We start from the raw sequence: 18,310 nt of genomic DNA on the forward strand, positions 1-18,310 counted from the left end.
ATTGCCCAACATCAGTGCCCGACCTCACTAATGTTCTTATGACTGAATAGAAGCAAGTCCCCACAGCAATGTTCCAACTTCTATTGAAAAGCCTTCCTAGAACAGTGGAGGCTGTTATAGCAGCAAAGTGGGGACCAACTCCATATTAATGCCCATGATTTTGGAATGAGATGTTTGATAAGCAGGTGTCCACATACACCCACCCACAAATGATTATTCTTTAGTTGTATTGTTTATTTTGTGTGTATTTGCGTCTTTAGTTTTTTATATATAAGTCTGTATAGTCTTTGCTAATGTAATAAATGTATGTAAATTGTAAAGTATTTTTGACTGTAATGTATTTTTCATTATGTGCCGGAACCCAGGAAGAAAAGCTTGTGGCCCTGTCCATGGTGCTGAAGGGGGTGTCCTTCAGCCACACATATGCCCATGCCACTCACGGTTTCAGTGTGTTACAAGGTTTTCCAGCTATGCCATTCATACAAATGTATGACAGCTTGCATATAAACCTTCAAAGCTGTTGTGCGAACAAGGACAATATAATAATGACTGGCAAAATGTGGATCAACAAACATAGATGACAGCCACCAATGTTGAGATGGTAAGACGCGGTCACCGATTCTATTGTTCACTAACAACACTTCTTACCTTCTTTGTTTGTGCCAGGTGTGTGGGGTTTGTCAAGTATACATGCATTAGGCACTCTTCCCTCAGAGAACTGACATTACTTTATTTTTGCATCATTTATGTAGCTTCAGGGTTACGATGGAACAGAACAACAGTCCAATGTCCAAACATGAGAAAACCTGGTGCAACTTTTGGCATCCTGCCTTCTGTCAGGGTATCTCTCTATTCAATCTGCATCGTGGAAGTTCAGCTTCACAGCGTGATTGAAATTTAAAGGCAATGTTACCGCTTTAGTGGAGACTGCATTCACGGTAAAGGCTGCATATGTCGGCTCAATCTGAAATTACCTTTGAAATTTCTATTGCGGAATCTGTAATGCTTCAGTTGTACAGATTGTATAGAGAGCCCTAATACGTTTAAACTTTGCCTGTGTACCTCAGCTTTTGTGTCAGTTTAACAGATTGTATGGAGAGCCCTAATACGTTTAAACTTTGCCTGTGTACCTCAGCTTTTGTGTCAGTTTAACAGATTGACTAGAGCTCTAATACGTTTAAACTTTGCCTGTGTACCTCAGCTTTTGTGTCAGTTTAACAGATTGACTAGAGCTCTAATACGTTTAAACTTTGCCTTTGTACTTCAGCTCGTGTCAGCTCTTGTATTGCCTGTAGGCTTTCGAAATGAGTTTCTTAAACATGTTGTACCCTTCTCACTCTGTCACTTGTAAAACACGTGGACTACAAATGCATTGGAAACGTCCAGAGTGACATGCCTTTTCTGCAAATGCACTGAAATGCCAAACAGAGATTTCTCACCCTGTGATCGTGGTAAATCCTGTGCATTTAATTGTCTTACGATGTAAGTAACTAGCTAAATCAACACATGTTGTATGGTAATGGAGAACCATGACAATGCTAAGCAAATATGTACGTGTGATGATTAACAACTGCATAAAACCTCCCAGAAAAGTTTGATACATTATTCAAATAATACATGGGGCAATGGTAAATAAATGTTAACCATGAGAGTAAGTGTTTCCATTATCATCGTTCATTTCAAGTAACACTTTCAGAAATAGGACAGAAGGCTGTTTAACAATGGAGGCTTTCCAAATAATTTAATGTATGATCTACACTAAGAGGTGGAGCTTGGATGACAATCTACATAAAGCAGACCAAAGTTGCATTCTGGCAGATAACTACTCTCAATACACAAAATCCATTCTACTGTGTTTACTTTACTGTGTACTATATCTTTACATTACAAACCACACACCAGCAACCACGAACCCAATAAGCATTCAAATCAAAAGGCTATACAAAACAATATGCATACCTGATAAACGGAAATTGTCCAAACTTTGTCAAACGTTAATTTCTCAGACGTTTTTGTGAATGGTGTTAGCTGATTACATGTAAATGAAACTGCTGGGAGTTTAGACAAATCTAATGAAAGCTGGTCTTTACATGTGACTTGAAGGAAGCTAGTACTGTACAGTTACCTCCAAGGGAGACAGGTTGACTTGGTCTAGTGGGAACAGACTAATTCATCTCCTACTTACGGTTTATTGTTCATGCAAAATTACCATACCTCACAGAATATGAAGATTATGTAGACAATTCTCCAGAGATGTATTTTCTTTTCATTGCATGCAAGAGAAAAACAGAGAGGAATTGCAAGGCTTCTGATAGTAACGCAAATGTATACATTATAGATTGGTGAAAAAAAATACATGAATAAATGTATCACTTAGGTTACAGTCAGAGGTGTACAGTCAAACAACATATAAAAATAACATTTTATCTTTCATAAAAATCGATGATTCAAGGAACAACGTGAAGTAGGTCTCTCATTAGCGACATTCCCCCATGACACAAATGGATCATAAACTCATTGAAATAATGCTGTCGGAATAGTGAATCAGTTTTAGGTCATTCACATGAAAAACAAAAGGAGAGCCGCACACTCTAGGAGCTCATATGCAATAATTAGGTCATTCATATAACACATCTGATAAAAGATTAACAACCTTGTACAACTCACCCAACGGTGGCCTTCCATGTCATTGCAATGACATCAGAGTGAGTCTCTTGTAGCGAGCAAGATGTCTTTCTTTAAAAATCAACATGATAATTGTTACTCTCAATACCCTCATGAAAAATATACCTTCTAATTAGGCTGAGAATCTTTTACTTTGCTGACAAATGAGAGGGGAGACCAAACCCTCATAGGAGAATAGGAGTTATTGATGGATGGGCACTAAGCCTAATTAAGAAAAGAAAGAAGTGCTGCATTGTATGTGATATCTAGTGAGTGTATAATTGGTGAAAAGTTTTTTTGAGAACTTAAGTGGTTTATACTCCAGTTGCAGAGTTTTAACACCCCAGGCGTCCTCAAACCCTTACATTGACCAATCACTAGCATGTCTAAAGCTAACATTACCCTATCCCCTTACATGAAGCTGTTTTCAGATGCATCAGGCCAGGCATTTTTGATCACCTACTGTACCATGAGTTTTTAGATTTTTCAGAGCATAATAATTGCCCCCGAAGGCATGCATCACTGAACAAAGCAAGATGAGGGACCACTGCTGCCAGTTTCAGGGCAAACGTACATGATTGTGTACAAAGGAAAATAGAACATGAACAGGGAGAGAGTAGCGAGTCTATCGGTATGGCAACTGTAATCAACAGACAGTAAATGCCGTGAACTGTAATATTTCCATTATAAAGTGCATAGTCAGAAACATTTATTGACTACAAAGGGTAAAGGATAATATTGTTCATAATGTTAGTCTCGTCCAAAAAAAGGTATTGTAAGTGAATTCTTCATTACTTTACTTGAGGGTTGGGTTTTGATTCCGACAATGCTCACTTGCCCATTAAAGGCAACCCGCATACTAGATTCAGTTTGCTCCCAGCAGAACTAAGCTAGGCGAAGCAAACATCTGTGCCTCGCATAGTCCTTCAAAAGACCTTCACTTGAAAATTTTGAAAAAAAGAAGCAACATTACTGTTGAGATGCCGTAGCAACAACATAGCCAAACATTTTCCTCAAAATAGTCCGAATGAATAAATCAAGAAATCTGTAATTAATTCATTTTGACTTTTTTTGCAGGGTTCTTAGTCGAGCCATTTTAAATCTAACTCAAATGTTTGGTGCAGTATTTCTCAGGCGATTTTTTTTGCATGAAAACTAGTCATCTCTCATTGAATGACAACAAACACTTAATTGAAGTACTGTTGACAAATCATCGAAAAAGGGGTGTAGACTTCAGCTACCGAACTTCGAGTTGCCTCAAGAAAATAATTTGTGTGCTTGAACACGACAAAAAAAACCTGCCACACACCAAAAACGAACAAAAATGTCACAAAATGTTGTCATAATATATACGCAAACTGGTTTGACTGGGAAGCATGTGACAGGCTTAGCACAATACACAGCTGAAATGATTGCACTCTATCCATTCCTTCTTCAGAACACACAGACAGTGAGACAGACCTGCCCATTGGGACATTGGATCGGACTTTATGTTAACATAAAAAGATTAATTGCACATTTTTTTAAATGACTAATACTGCAATAAACACCTTAGCTAGACATAAAATTGCACGACTTAAACCTCGGCAAAACATGTCAAAATTCATTTCAGATATCTTGAGTTATATTACATTTATTTTTACTATTTTGAGGAAGTAATACTGTCTTTGTTCTATGGTGTCTCCTTGGGAACAAAAATCAGTAAAAGCCACATCGAACCACACCCCCAAGACTGAAATCTCTTTTTTCTTGATGAGCAAAAGAGAAACACATGCAGAGTCAGTGTGTTCAGTCACTCTTTAAGAGGTTTGTTTATGTGGCCTCCAAGAATCTAATTCACAATACATACTGTCCACACCTCTGACAAACGTAATTAATGATTGCTGGCAAAAGGTTAATATCCACCCAGCAGAAAATGAATCAACACTGTATTAATGAGCCCATTACCAAAAATGATGGATCAAGAAATTAGTCTCCTTTAGGAGTAGGAGCATATCGGATGCAGAGAGATATTGTTTGGGAAAAAAATGTTTCTTTATATAGACAACACTTTGTTCTGCTGGCATCAGAAGGGTGATCCCAGACAATATACAGGCCTCCGTGCACTGTAAATAGTGTTGTAATTGATACTTGGAGATGAGGATGAAAAACAAGCTCACCCCTTCCCCTCCTCTACAACAGCAATTTACTTATTTAGATTCCCCCACTCCTACAGTGATAGCTAGATCATAAACATTCCATGGCTCTAGACAACAGTTTACTTATTTAGATCCCCCCCCCCACTCCTACAGTGATAGCTAGATCATAAACGTTCCATGGCTCTAGACAACAGTTTACTTATTTAGATCACCCCCCACTCCTACAGTGATAGCTTGATCATAAACGTTCCATGGCTCTAGACAACAGGTTACATATTTAGACCCCCCCACTCCTACACTGATAGCTTGATCATAAACGTTCCATGGCTCTAGACAACAGGTTACATATTTAGACCCCCCCCACTCCTACAGTGATAGCTTGATCATAAACGTTCCATGGATCTCGACAAGATCAGTTTAGGTCATGTAAATGATATGCTGGATCCTGTTGAGATGCATTCTATTGTACTTTACAGGAATTATTTGTTTCCATTTGAGATTACGTTTTGCTTTTAGCCAGTCGGAGTAAGATTGGACTGCAATGTAGCTAACCAGAATGATTCTTTCTAGACATGGCAAACTACTGTACTGTGTTAAAAAGGACCCTTTCTCCTAACATATTTGATGACAAATTCCTGTTTTTAAAAGCCCCCAATCTTGAATAACAAAACAAAATGACGTAACAGTTTCACTAGAGAGAGAGATAGAGTAAGGGCTAGATTCAATCCGGAATGTGGAAGTAGCGCGCTACAGCACGATTGAAATTGAAAGGCAAGGGACCCACGTTGCCAGAGGGTGTTTCTCAATATGCATACTACAATATGCATTCACACTCATGCTTCGAGTGCATTCTCTGACGACGTTCTCTTGAATACGTTCTTGTGAGGACGAGAGTGTGGAGAACGCATAAAACATAACATTTGAGAAGCACTCACACTCACCCTACTGTATTACCTCAGTCTATCCTCCCCGTTCACTGAACCTTCTTCCAGCCAGGACAATGGACAACAGTAGACTAAACAGCATATACACAAAGCAACCGTTTTACTTCATAATTGTCAGTTAGCTATATGTGAATCATAATAATGTAGCTATATGTGAATCATAATAATGTAGCTATATGTGAATCATAATAATGTAGCTAACCAGATAGTTTAAAAGGCAAAATGACCTAAAACGAATATTATGCAAGATAGATGTAAATTCTTTGTGGCTAGCTACTGTAACAATAGTAGCTAGCCAGTTAGTCCTATTGACTTATTATGGGCTTGCGATCTACGGTACGAAGGCAGGTAAAAAGGCAAAACTGAATGAAGCATGTATTTATTAACGTGTCAAGATAAAATATTGTAGTCAGGCAACATATGAGATGTGAATAGGCAACATTTAATTTCAAAGTCAGAGTGTATTTTCTCTCGCTTCAACTCAAATAATGGCCGCCATTGATTTCAATAACATTTTGGTCATTTTTTAAGTGGCTGCGTGATATTTCTTTGCACACTTTCCATTAAAGCTTGCATCGATGCATGATTCAAAATATATACAAACAAAGTACGTATTCGAGAAGTGCTCTCCGTGCTCCGTTTCGCATACTTTGGATTTGGACACATACTTCGACCCTCCCGTGCTCCTACTTGCATGCTCAGAGCGCGATAGTATGCATTTTGAGTAACACCCAGAGACTGCATTCATGGTAAAAGCTGCATACAGAATGTTGTCAGAAATTACCTTTACATTTCAATTGCACTATAACTCGGATCTTCCACGCTCCGGATTGTATCCATCCCTTAGTTTATCATTTTTCCAATGGTAGATTTGCATCATTGTTGTTTATGTTCATGCCTTAATGTTCTTCTCCGTCATTCTACGAACTAGGCTATGTTCATAAAGAGCTTTTTTCATTGGACAGTAGGCTACTGTGAAGTACTGCAGATGCCACTTGCGAGGAAATTATACATGGTCTCTTTTATCTCCTTACAGGTATTGAGTGACAGACATTCATTTGTACATTCGGGGAGCATGATGACGGCAAAACAATAGTGGTTGTGATGAGTGGGCGATGCTCCTCCCGTTGTCTAAGTAGAGCTCCTCTCTCCTCTGTCTCCTCACACCACCACCGTGCCGAGCCAAAAACACCCCACGAACCCCATAGGGAGAAACATGTGGAGGACAGCTTTGCATGCCTTTCATACAATGGAACTCTCACAAGGCGTTTCAAAGCACTACACTACTCCACCGACTGAGGACTGTACTTTGGTACACAAAGAGAAGATACTTACATGCTTTGTATAAATTTTTATCTGTTTTCATGACACATTAGGTATCTTTGTCCTTCCACACGGCATCTCTGAACAACGTTCGAGGGGAATTTATGTTTTAATTGGTAAAACAACAATGAATTTGAGTCCATCAGGGCATACAGATGTTGGATCTTACTTTGATCACTCTGTTGAAGTGAGAAATCAAGAAGGTGTTTCCTAAAAGTATGATTGATATTGTGTGTGTATAATGTCACCTTCTTCTCTCCCCATTTTTCCTCTCAAACCTCTTGTTTAATCTCTTAGTTGTGCAGCCCTAGTTTCTCAAGCACACTGACTCAGCATAAAAAAATTGCCTTAATAGCATGGACCCTAATTAAAAGGAACGAACTTCTCCAAGCAATATCTGAAAGTTTGCTACATATTTAGAATGGAAAATGTTTAAATGAGTTGCCAGAAAAAGAATTGCTTTTGTGTGCAATATAGTGATTAGCTAGCTAGAATATTTTGTTTGTGTTTTTTTGGCACATGAAAAGTATTATTTTTGCAAGAAATCCCATTTCTCCACCTCTAAGCATATGCATTCAATGCAGTTTCTTCATCAGAGTAAAACCAACGCACTATTAAAACAGGCAGCAGAATCCCATTAAAATTTGATGATTTGATGCAACCTAACATTTTCCCCAAAGTAGTCAAACTATAAACAATCTTATTTATGACCCCGCATTTCTGTTCTACACTGAACAGAGAGAGTCGTGCTAGACAGAAAGAATCATGTGAGGAATGAGAGAGTGTGCTCCGGGGACTTAGAGAGAGACAGAGGTTCAGAGGAAGACACCAGGGGATATCGGCACAGGGAAGCCTCAGTGGAAGGTGTGACTGGGAAACTGAGGCTCTGAGGTAAGTGTTCATGCTCAGTGCTCAAACGGGTAGTATAGTTCTTACCTTGATTGAATCAATTGCTCTGTGTAACGAGCTGCTGCACCCAGCCTCCCCTGGGTGACAGGGAGGCCGGCAGAGAGTGAACCAATCCAGCCTGTCATGGCCGACCAGAAAACAGGGAAGATGAACAGTGTAATGCATCATAGCTGTGGGCAACCATTGATGTGTAGAAGACTGTATTTATTGACTCATTGACTGCATTGATTGTCTCAATTGATGAAAAGTCCAGAGACAGTAGTAAGACAGCAGACAGACGCACAGAAAGCTATGCAAAAAGGATGACGGTTCTTATTTCATGGAGTGAGACATAAAGTAACATTTTTAGAAAAGCAGAAAAGGACTGTAAAACTCTTATAATCTGTGCCATGTATACAAACCTGGATGAAGATGAGCACAAGTGGGTTGAAATGCGATGATCTACATAATGTTTCCTCAACAAGTAAACATATTCCAGTCAGATACATGATACTGTCAAAACAATGTGGGAGATTTACTGGGTAAACCTGTGCATAATAACATTTTGTCTGAAGCAAATCCTCAATTTGACATTGACAATGATGTTCCAGGTTTACTTAATTAACCCATTTGTCTCTTAATGACAGAAGACTGCGTGGCACCAGATGTTTGTTAACTCCCTTCTGTTGGGTCCTCCTCTGTTGTTTTTCACCTCATCGACTTAACAATAACAGGAGAACCCCATTGGCTCGCAAATCTCACTGCAATTTTTTCCCCATAGTAGTTCTGTCACATTTATCATATAATAGCTCTGTATAAAATAGTTTTCCTAAATGTATAATATACTTTGTGCACACCTCAAATACTGTTACTTCAGATTACTGGGCATACTTTGCATGGGTGTGACATTTACAGTAATCCCTTAATGTGTGTGAGAAATACAATTTAGTTTATACACCATATGCCAATTCCAGCTTCACAAATGATGATATACAAAAACTATTTGAAATATATGTACTGTACATTCGTTTAAAGCATGTTACCTACGAGTGCAGGTCAACAAAATATTGATTCTGAGGAAATTAAAGCTATGCTTTGGTAAACTTGGATTGACAAAAAAGGAATAGTCTCCATTTATAATACATATACACGGACAACCTCAAATACATCATGAGGGTCACGTCAAGGGATAATTGTACTGTAAGATTCATTTATTTTCTTTTATCTCTACATTGTTGAAATAAATCATCCAGAATACTTCATGGCCTCAGTCATCTGAGTAGTATGACTGTTTTGTACTGTACGCTGGTGTGTGTGGGCGAAAGGGCAACAAACTGCATGAAAAGTAAAAGGAGAAGAAGCAGGCAGAATACACCCTTAGGGCTCAGGAGGTAAGGACACTTAACTTATCGCATGCATGCATCGTCATAGTCGACATGATTCATATATCAGCTCTATGTTTTTAAAACAAAAGGAATAAAATCATCTCCCCTTCACAAATATAAATATAATTTTATGTATAGTATGTACAATAATGTTTTTGTTTTGTGGGAGAGAATAGAAGCATATCGGTAAACTCTTTTTTTCCTATGGATACAGACACCTTCTCAAAGACAGCCATGATTGATTGACATACTCAAGCACTCTCTCGGAGGATGAAGCGGCAGGGACAGACAGTGGATGTGTTATTGAGAAAGGCTGGTGGTGTAGCTGTGGCTGTGACGTGGGGCAACCGTCTGTTAGTTCTGAGAGCCCCGAGAGTCACTGCCCTCCTCCAGCTCCCACTCAAAGTTCTGGCCAGTCATTTGGTAGAACATCATGTTAAAGGGTTTGAAGAACTTGTGCAGTCGGCGGATAACGTCCGGGTCAATTTTAGGGTGAGTTCTCCCCTTAGATTTGCCGAGACATCTCGGGGTGCTGCTGTCCTCTGGCTTCTTGAGACAAGGAAATCCCTTCGTTTTGTTGAAGTAAAAGTGTTTATCCGTGACGATCCGCTTGAGTCCCAGAAAGTCCTGCACCTTGCCCATCTCGCCAGCGGGATCAACAATAAGCCTCTCTCCACTGACAAAGTGCATCTGGGCGAGAGGGAAGTACTGCATCCACGTCTCCAAGTGGAGCGCGTAGATCCCTATACGTAGAGCACTCCACGACGCATCTATTAGGCCCAGCGTCCGGTTCTTAAATGCCAAAACCTCAAAGGTTGGGATCTCAGGTTTTTTGGACAGAGTCTGTGTGTAGTCTGAAATGGCCCTGGTGACAGGGTTGCGGACCACAATGATTAACTTGATGTCCCTGGCCATCGTGTGGATACGTTTTGGGGCGTGGCTAGTCACAAAGTAGCTGGGTGTCTTCTCCATGGTGATTTGTCCCTCCAGCGTCGAAGGCATCAGGTCTCTGTGAACACAAAGCAGCAGTTACCTCAGCTCTGTTAATACTGAACTCTCTGCACCTACTGCAACACAAATGAGGTACTCAAGGACAGGGTACAAGCAAATTTGGTATTTAAGGAGCAATAAATGATTTGAAATTACAAGTGAAAATAACTGTTATTATCACTGGACATTATGTAGCGAGGAGAAACATACAGTTTATTTCATCCGTGGAGTAATATGGGCAAGATAAAAGAAACGGAAGATGTAACGGCAAGTGAGCAAGTATGCTCATTGCCTAATTGGCTCCATCTGTGTTACTCCAGGAGCTGTGTTGGAACTTTAATAATGAGTTCACTGCATATCATTAATACTGCTGGTGCCTGGGGTATTGTTTTGTCATACATTTATTCTGTGTGCTCCACACTGTGTGCCTGCCTTGAGTTCCATTCCTTAGCATTCACTTCCACTTCTGCGTTGTGTGCAACACACTTATTCCTTTTCTTTCTTAAGGTTAGAGGCTGTTCATTGAAGGGAATAGTGATTAATTATACGATTCTTTGTGATAATTTGTAGTAGAACAGAAATGCCCCTGCCTTGAGAGATTTATCTCAGGGATAACAGGAAACCATTTGCCAGTGCCGCAAATGTTATGTTCAACTTTGTCTCTGGGACTAAGTTGAGGGATAAATCAATGTGGAAGCAAATGTAATTCATACATATGAAAGAGAGATTAGTTCCTACAGTTTCACTGTTTTCCTCTATGGATAAGCATTATATTTATCTCCAGCAAATCAATATTAAATGTTTACATTGTTTTTCATTGCAATCCATGTTCTATTTGTTTAGACATGATTACAGTCTAAATTGGCCACATTAAAAGCTGTGAATGGTATAGCCTTTATATACTTACACCAAATAGAAACATGAAATATAATACAAGTTTATGAACACGGTACTAAATGCTATTGATTTGATGTTTTACAATCTCCTTGCTGTATGCAAGTAATTATAGTCTTAGTCATGCTATATTTTCTTTGAATTTGTGAAATCTACATCTCATAATTATTAAATTACTTCAAAATAAATGATTCCACTTTCGTTTGATCAATTTAGATTGTCATCAGCATAGACCTAAGATGGTACAATATAGCCACATCCATTGTTTGCATCCCAGACACATTCTATATGAACTGTTCTCTTTGCAAAGAATCCAATTTACTGGGAGAAACAAATCAAGTGTTATGTATATACATATTGACTCCCCTCACACCAAATGCAGACACACATGGACACTGGCCCTCAAGTCTCACAAGTGGTCTGTTAATGTCATTTCTGTAACAGTATTGCACTCCCGATGGGTAATTTCCCCCTGGATTCTGTTTGGCTCAAGATACTATAGAGGCTGTGGCTATTTCTTAGGCTGTAATGGGATTTAAAACATACCTACAGATTGCATAGTGACTGGAAGGAGTATTAGTTTTCATTACATTCCATCAATGTTCCACACTTCCTCAGTGGGGTAATGAATGGCTAAAGATTGTTTTTCTCCCTTCAAGGTCTTCAGCTGATGGCTATTTAAAGTCAAGTCTAAAGCATGTTAGATGGTAGCGAGGGTGTGCCATCACTGTGTATGAGAACTAAAGCACAGAGAGAGGAAACTCAATAAAACACACCACAATGAATCGCCATGAAACAACCTATGTACGGCACATCCTAAAAAGAACCATAAGCACAACATAGCACGCCTCAACAGTAACGTGTCATGCCTCTTTGACGCAAACATCCCATTGACAAGACAGATACATTATTCTCAATGTGACCTCTTCTATATAAAAGTCAGCCACATAATACGCTATTGTCCTAATCAGGCTTAATTAAAAAAATATATATATATGGAGGTTGAACAAGCACGCGATACCTTCATCTCCGATTGAGGTCGAACTGATTGAGAATGAATCCGTCATGGATCGTGTACATCGAAAATGTCAGTGGAACAGAGAGGCGGAACAGAAATCACAATGCTGATAAACAAGCTAATTTTCCTGCATGCGCCAGGCAGATGACTCCTCTGGCCTTGCACTCTGGCGGAACTGAAGTAAACAAGAGCAAAGAGTTAGCTCTAATTTCTCTACGCATCAGCTGTTGAGCTCAACTTGGGTCATTCAGGTGGGTAAGTAAATAAAACACAGAACGCTAAAGAGGCCCGGCGAACCATCTGCTGTTTACTCAGTTAGACAACATAACACATCTCTTAGCATTTACCTCTGTACCATAACGGCAGACCCTCTAATTTATACACTGAGGGCTGGATTCAATCCCAATCGCTGATAGTCAGCGATATAGCACACTTGAAATGTAAATGTAATATCTGATTGAGCCAGGATATGCAGCGCTTATCGTGAATGCAGTCTCCGCTGCGGGAACATTGTCTTTACACGATAATAGGGCTACAACGCGGAACATCGGCAATACGTATTGAATCCAGTCCTATCTAACATAAGTGTAAGGACTTCCCGTTTCCTGAAAGACAGTGAGTCACTCACGTCCTGCTCCTAAAGCATACGGGGATGCAGTGGTTATATGACAGAGTACAGTACATGGTGGTCGTCAACTTAGACAGGAGAAAAAAACTGTGTGATTACTACATATTATGACAACAAAGCTGCAGTTCTCAATATGAGAGGGTAGAAAAGGTCATTTCAATAAGTACTTTGAAAGCATGCTGTTCTGAAGTAGCACATTGTAAACAGGAACATTTTTGTTTTTTTTAAATTCATTTTCATTTGCTGCTTTGAAGTTAAAAGCAATTGAATTGCTTCTCGTCATGATTTCTAATATACAGAGGGAAAAAAGAGGAGGATGACAGCACTGATCATTTCTGTCAGGTGTTTCAAACTCATGCAAATGGAATGTCTTATGAATCATCCAACCAATGGAGAGCTACAGATGTTAGGCCAAGACTCAGACAAACACCTATTGTAAATATAGTTGCTTCGCCAGGTTGGGTGCCACTATCTGTGCACTGTGAACTAGGTATAGGTTCACCCCACCGACCATCACAGCTTTAAACCATTTCACATAGAGACTAAATGAATGCTACATTCACACGTCTGGAGCAGTTACAAAACATTCAGGAAATGCACATTTCCTTTCAACACGCAGACTACCAACAGTGCCATTTAATGTCCATCTCTTAAACGTCGACTGAGGAAATCTTCTGCTACACTCACTATGAGTGAGCTTTGGAACATGCCCATGCATTTCCCTCAATGAATATGTTTCATTACGCCCTGTCAAAACCATTAAAGAAGAAAATGTTGAGGCATGACGAGTTGGGGAAAATAATCATTTGCATCCCAGACACTAATAAGGCCAAGCTGTTTCTTGGTGTATGGAAAACATTGCTGCTGAGAGGCTTGGTCATTTCTAATAAAACACTGGCACAGTAATAAAAGCTGCTCCAATCTCTCATTTGGCTTCATCGTGGCACTGGTACTGAATCGAACTCACAAAGCCATGTCATGTCAATGGCTTTTGTACAATCCCTGAGCAGTCCACACACTGTGGGTCCTATCCAGGGAGAAAACAACATTTGATTTTTTTCTCGTGAGGAATACTGTAAATGGACTTATTCTGTCTTTGTTAGTGGATGAAGGCATTATTTTGTAGAAGAAAAGCGGGGGCATTTTGCAGCTGTTTTCTGGCACACTTCCATCTCCCAGCTTTGGAATTTTACTTGGTACGTGGTAATGAGCACAACATTGGTGTACAATTTGCTAGTGCGAAAATAGGGAGAGGTGAGTTGAATTAAAACAGAACACAGACTCCCTGCTGTAAATAAGCCCATTATACTGCAGAAGAACTGTGTGCTTCAATGGAAGAGTTAACTAGAGAACTGACAGCTGGTCCTGATCAAAACCTTTTTCCCGCTCTCTTCTTGAGATCCCCTGAAGACCATTCCACTTCCAACAGTGGGGGAGCCAGGCACTTTCTCTACCCACAACAGCAGACTGGCGCGCTGAGATCTGAAGCAATGTTCACATTCTCTTTGGACATAGACCATCATGAAATAAAACAAAGGCAAGGGGAAAAAAACTTTATGGACCCTTGGAATATCATAATAAACTGCATGATTAGGCCATTATTATTATACATTGGCCAGTAAATTAGCCTATTTTTCACAAGATTAAAGCCAGAGGAGGAGAATAGGAGCAATCGCATTTCAAGGATTCAGAAGATATTATCGGCAGCTTTCAAGTTCATTTTCTGTGTCACTCTTTTAAGTTCTGTGGCTTAGATCCAGAAACCGAAACCGTACTCTGCAGATCCATCCCTAAGAGAAAAATATTTTCAAACATTACTGTTTTTATCAGCACTCAAATACACAGGTCTACAATACTGGGAACAAGCCCCTCATTTGAATATATACATTGTTACTTCAAAATGTTCCTCACTTGTGTTTGTTTATGTGCATTTGGATGAACTGAAGAGAGTGCTTCAGGCTAAACACATACAATTTTCTCACAATAGCCCTTATATTATACGATTGGTGTTGCAATTACAACAACAAGCAGATGTGATGGCCTGTATTCTGCTTCAGAGCACCACAGTGAATAGACAAGTACAAATTGTCAGTCACCCTCATTGTCTCTCAATGCCATTTATTTACCTTACCCAAACACAGTCAAGAATTTATTGGAATAAAATAAAAGTCCAAACAGTAATTGCTGGTCACACCTGAGTATGTCAGAAGCAAAGAGTAAAATGTGTATCCAGGGCATTTTTGCAGATCTGGTTCAGTTATGCAGAACCAATTAACAATATGACAGATTGAACTTGATAGATTTCCTATCCTGCATGGGAAAAACAGCTAGGAACACTCATCTGGCCACTTAGGAGATTTGGCTGCAGCTGATCATGGATGGAAGAAACTCCACACATCTCTCTCATACTAAGGCCTTTGCATGAGTGACGAGTGAAGGACATCTATTAGTGCGTGGATAAGCATGTGGGCATAAAATATATAAAACCACTTCACATCAGAGAAGGCCCCATATGGCTCACACCACCGTTCGAACAAAGTAACATAAAACCACCCATGGATAACATTCAATATATACCCATGTTAAGACATTGTCATCAACCCAGAGTGCTGTTTGACAGTACAGTGCACACTGTCATTGTACTATACAGTACATGTTTCACAACAGGGTGTTTTAGTTGAATTCTTGATCCAGGAATCATGGAATCAAAAAAGCAAAGACTGAATGTTGATTAATAACTCAAATGGCTTTAGATTCTGAATTTGACATTTTAGTCATTTTACAGTTTGTGCATTAATCTTAAAATACTGTAGCTAGGTGGGACTAGGTCTGTGGCGGTCATTACATTTTGTCAGCCGGTGATTGTCAAGGAAATAACTGCCGGTCTCACGGTCATTGACCGTAATTAACATAAACACATTTAGCATCTCCTGTCTTCCACGCATGGCCTACTGATGCAGACCTTTGGAACATCTACATTATAAAAAGTCTAATAAATCAATGTAATATAGCCTACATCATCACAATAAATCCATGATTTAAAGAATCATGATATGAAGAAAATGTAGTATATTTCAGAAGAACAGAATAGCATATTCTTCGTTGTCCTTATGTTAGGCCCTGATCTGGCTGTGTAATGGCTGTGGGCTACACTAGTTCATTTAGCAGACCAGATTTGCTTAGAATTCCGTGGAATTATTTTCTATTATTTGATTGTATGAAGAATACAATTGAACATAACTGAATAAAATAGAAAGGACATTTTCTCCAAACGATTTGAGGGAGTGCGCACATGCGGCTATTCTGTTTTGAGAGGTTAACAAAGAAACAGGTACTCCTATATGCTCAATTTAGAGTTATTTAGTTGTGATACAAATGTTGGGCTATATGTTTAATTTTTAATACATTCTAAGGCTGCATGATTCAACTCTAATGATGATTTGAAAAAAGTTGCATGAAAGGCATGAGCTCTACTTTGTTTTTTTGCACAGGCTGTACACACTTCATCAGTCTCTTGTTCACAATTTAACAAGCACTTGATAATGCCTCGAATTTCCCAGCTGAATCCCCTTTGTGTGGCCATACTCCCCCTAAAAAAATCCATGCCTTTTCCGGCCAGTGGCCATTGGGCCCTTGGTCTGGATATAATAATTATAATTCCTTTTTCCCCACTGCGTTCTGAACCACCTCTCACATGGCACATGATCGGGTCTTTCTCACAGGCTACAAGTGAAGACAGACACATCTGAGACGCCATTGGGCACGTCCTTATCCAATTCCGAGACACATATTGAATATATTGGAAGAACTGTCCACATTTACTTTTTGTCAGCCAACAAGATAAGTAGGCCTAACGAACAGCAAAAGCACTAGCCTATGTCAATCTAAAAGTTGACCTATTCTATTCTACAGGACAAATAAATATTCCAAACATAGTCCGGGACAGTTGTGGGAAGCGATAGATCCCAAATTAATATAACATTAAAAAAAATGTTTTAAGCAATGAGCCTGACGCAACAGATGAGAACGTTTAGCTTAAAATGTTGATAAACTAATAGGCTATCACATTATTAGCGCAGCAATGTGCACACGGCAGTAGGCTATAAGAGCAAATGTTCCATTAGCAGGAAAACTTCATTCTTAAAAGTGACCACAAATGCGATTATACATGTTTTGCTTTTATTATAAAGATGCATTTTCATGGTGAAAATGATCTTCCCCAGACTTGAAAATCACGGGCTGCGTATGTATGCCAGTTAGGCTCTACACCCGTTGTAAAGCGGATTAATGCGTTTCATTTTAAGATGTTATTTGGCCACTTTAGTTGTGATACAAACCTTATCAAAACATATAGGCTTAAGGGAGAGGCGACATGAGGTGTGCGACTATGATTTTAAAAAGTCGTTAAAAAAAGCATGCATTGTTTGCCTTTAGCTGGGAATCATTCACAAGTGATAATATATAATTTACAAGTGATATTAATATTGTCACCCATCACACTATTCTTGATTTAATCTTGTCTTTACTGCCCCTGAACAGGCAGTTAACCCACTGTTCCTAGGCTGTCATTGAAAATAAGAATTTGTTAACTGACTTGCCTGGTTAAATAAAGGTAAAAAATAAAAAAAAACATATACTAAATAATATGTGTGATACATTTGTTTTGAATTAGAATGGACCGTTGTCATGCACCTTTTTCGAAACAGAGATAGTGGGAAAAAATAAATGTAATCTATGCACTTAAATAGTGAATGAGGACGCTTTTCCCGTGGTTCATTTTCATGCCAGCCAGGTAGTCTATACTCCTGTTTTAAAGAGAAGCAATATGCTTAATATTAGGAAGGTTGAGAAATAAATATAGTAGCCAACATGAGCTCATGGGCTCTCATGAAGTGTTTGATTTGATTTTCGATTACATTTGCATTGTTAGAGTGATTAGAGGGACAATAGAGTGCAGAGTACCAGGCAGTTAGCACGTTTGGTAGGACACTAATGTCCATCAGCAGCATCAGAGCTTGGAGAAGCCTAATTACCGTGACTAAATGGTCACATGGAATTTGACTGCCACCATGACTCGTGACTGCCGGTGTGGCGGTAATGAGGTCACCGTAACAGCCCTAGGTGGGACAACCACATCTCAGTCATAGTAAGTACTTTTTTCATCAATGAAGTATCCATCAGCAAAGTCAGTGATAGTAGGAATAAGTCAAGTGTGAGTGTTAGCTCAGAATAACAATATTTTATTCATAGATTATTTATTTAACTAGGCAAGTCAGTTAAGAACAAATTCTTATTTACAATGATGCCTACCCCAGCCAAACCCTAACCCAGACGACACTGAGCCAATTGTGCGCTGCCCTATGGGACTCCCAAATACAGCTGGGGAGCCAACTCGGGAGCCTCTAATAGCTTGTGCAATTCTCCTAGCCAGAACTATA

General features: G+C 39.3%; 1 protein-coding gene across 1 annotated transcript in view; it reads right to left on the reverse strand.

Annotated features, from left to right (window-relative positions):
* Positions 1 to 8,161: 8,161 nt before the first annotated feature.
* The window catches only part of LOC118365340 (heparan sulfate glucosamine 3-O-sulfotransferase 4), an 87,028-nt gene continuing 76,879 nt past the window's right edge, over positions 8,162 to 18,310 (reverse strand). Inside the window, exon 2 of the mRNA XM_035747477.2 lies at positions 8,162 to 10,351. Within this exon, the coding sequence (XP_035603370.2) occupies positions 9,697 to 10,351 (655 nt within the window). The 3' untranslated portion in view covers positions 8,162 to 9,696. The remainder of the gene's footprint in view (positions 10,352 to 18,310) is intronic.

The sequence above is a fragment of the Oncorhynchus keta genome, chromosome 32 (genome assembly GCF_023373465.1).
Source record: "Oncorhynchus keta strain PuntledgeMale-10-30-2019 chromosome 32, Oket_V2, whole genome shotgun sequence".
Classification (NCBI taxonomy): Eukaryota; Metazoa; Chordata; class Actinopteri; order Salmoniformes; family Salmonidae; genus Oncorhynchus; species Oncorhynchus keta.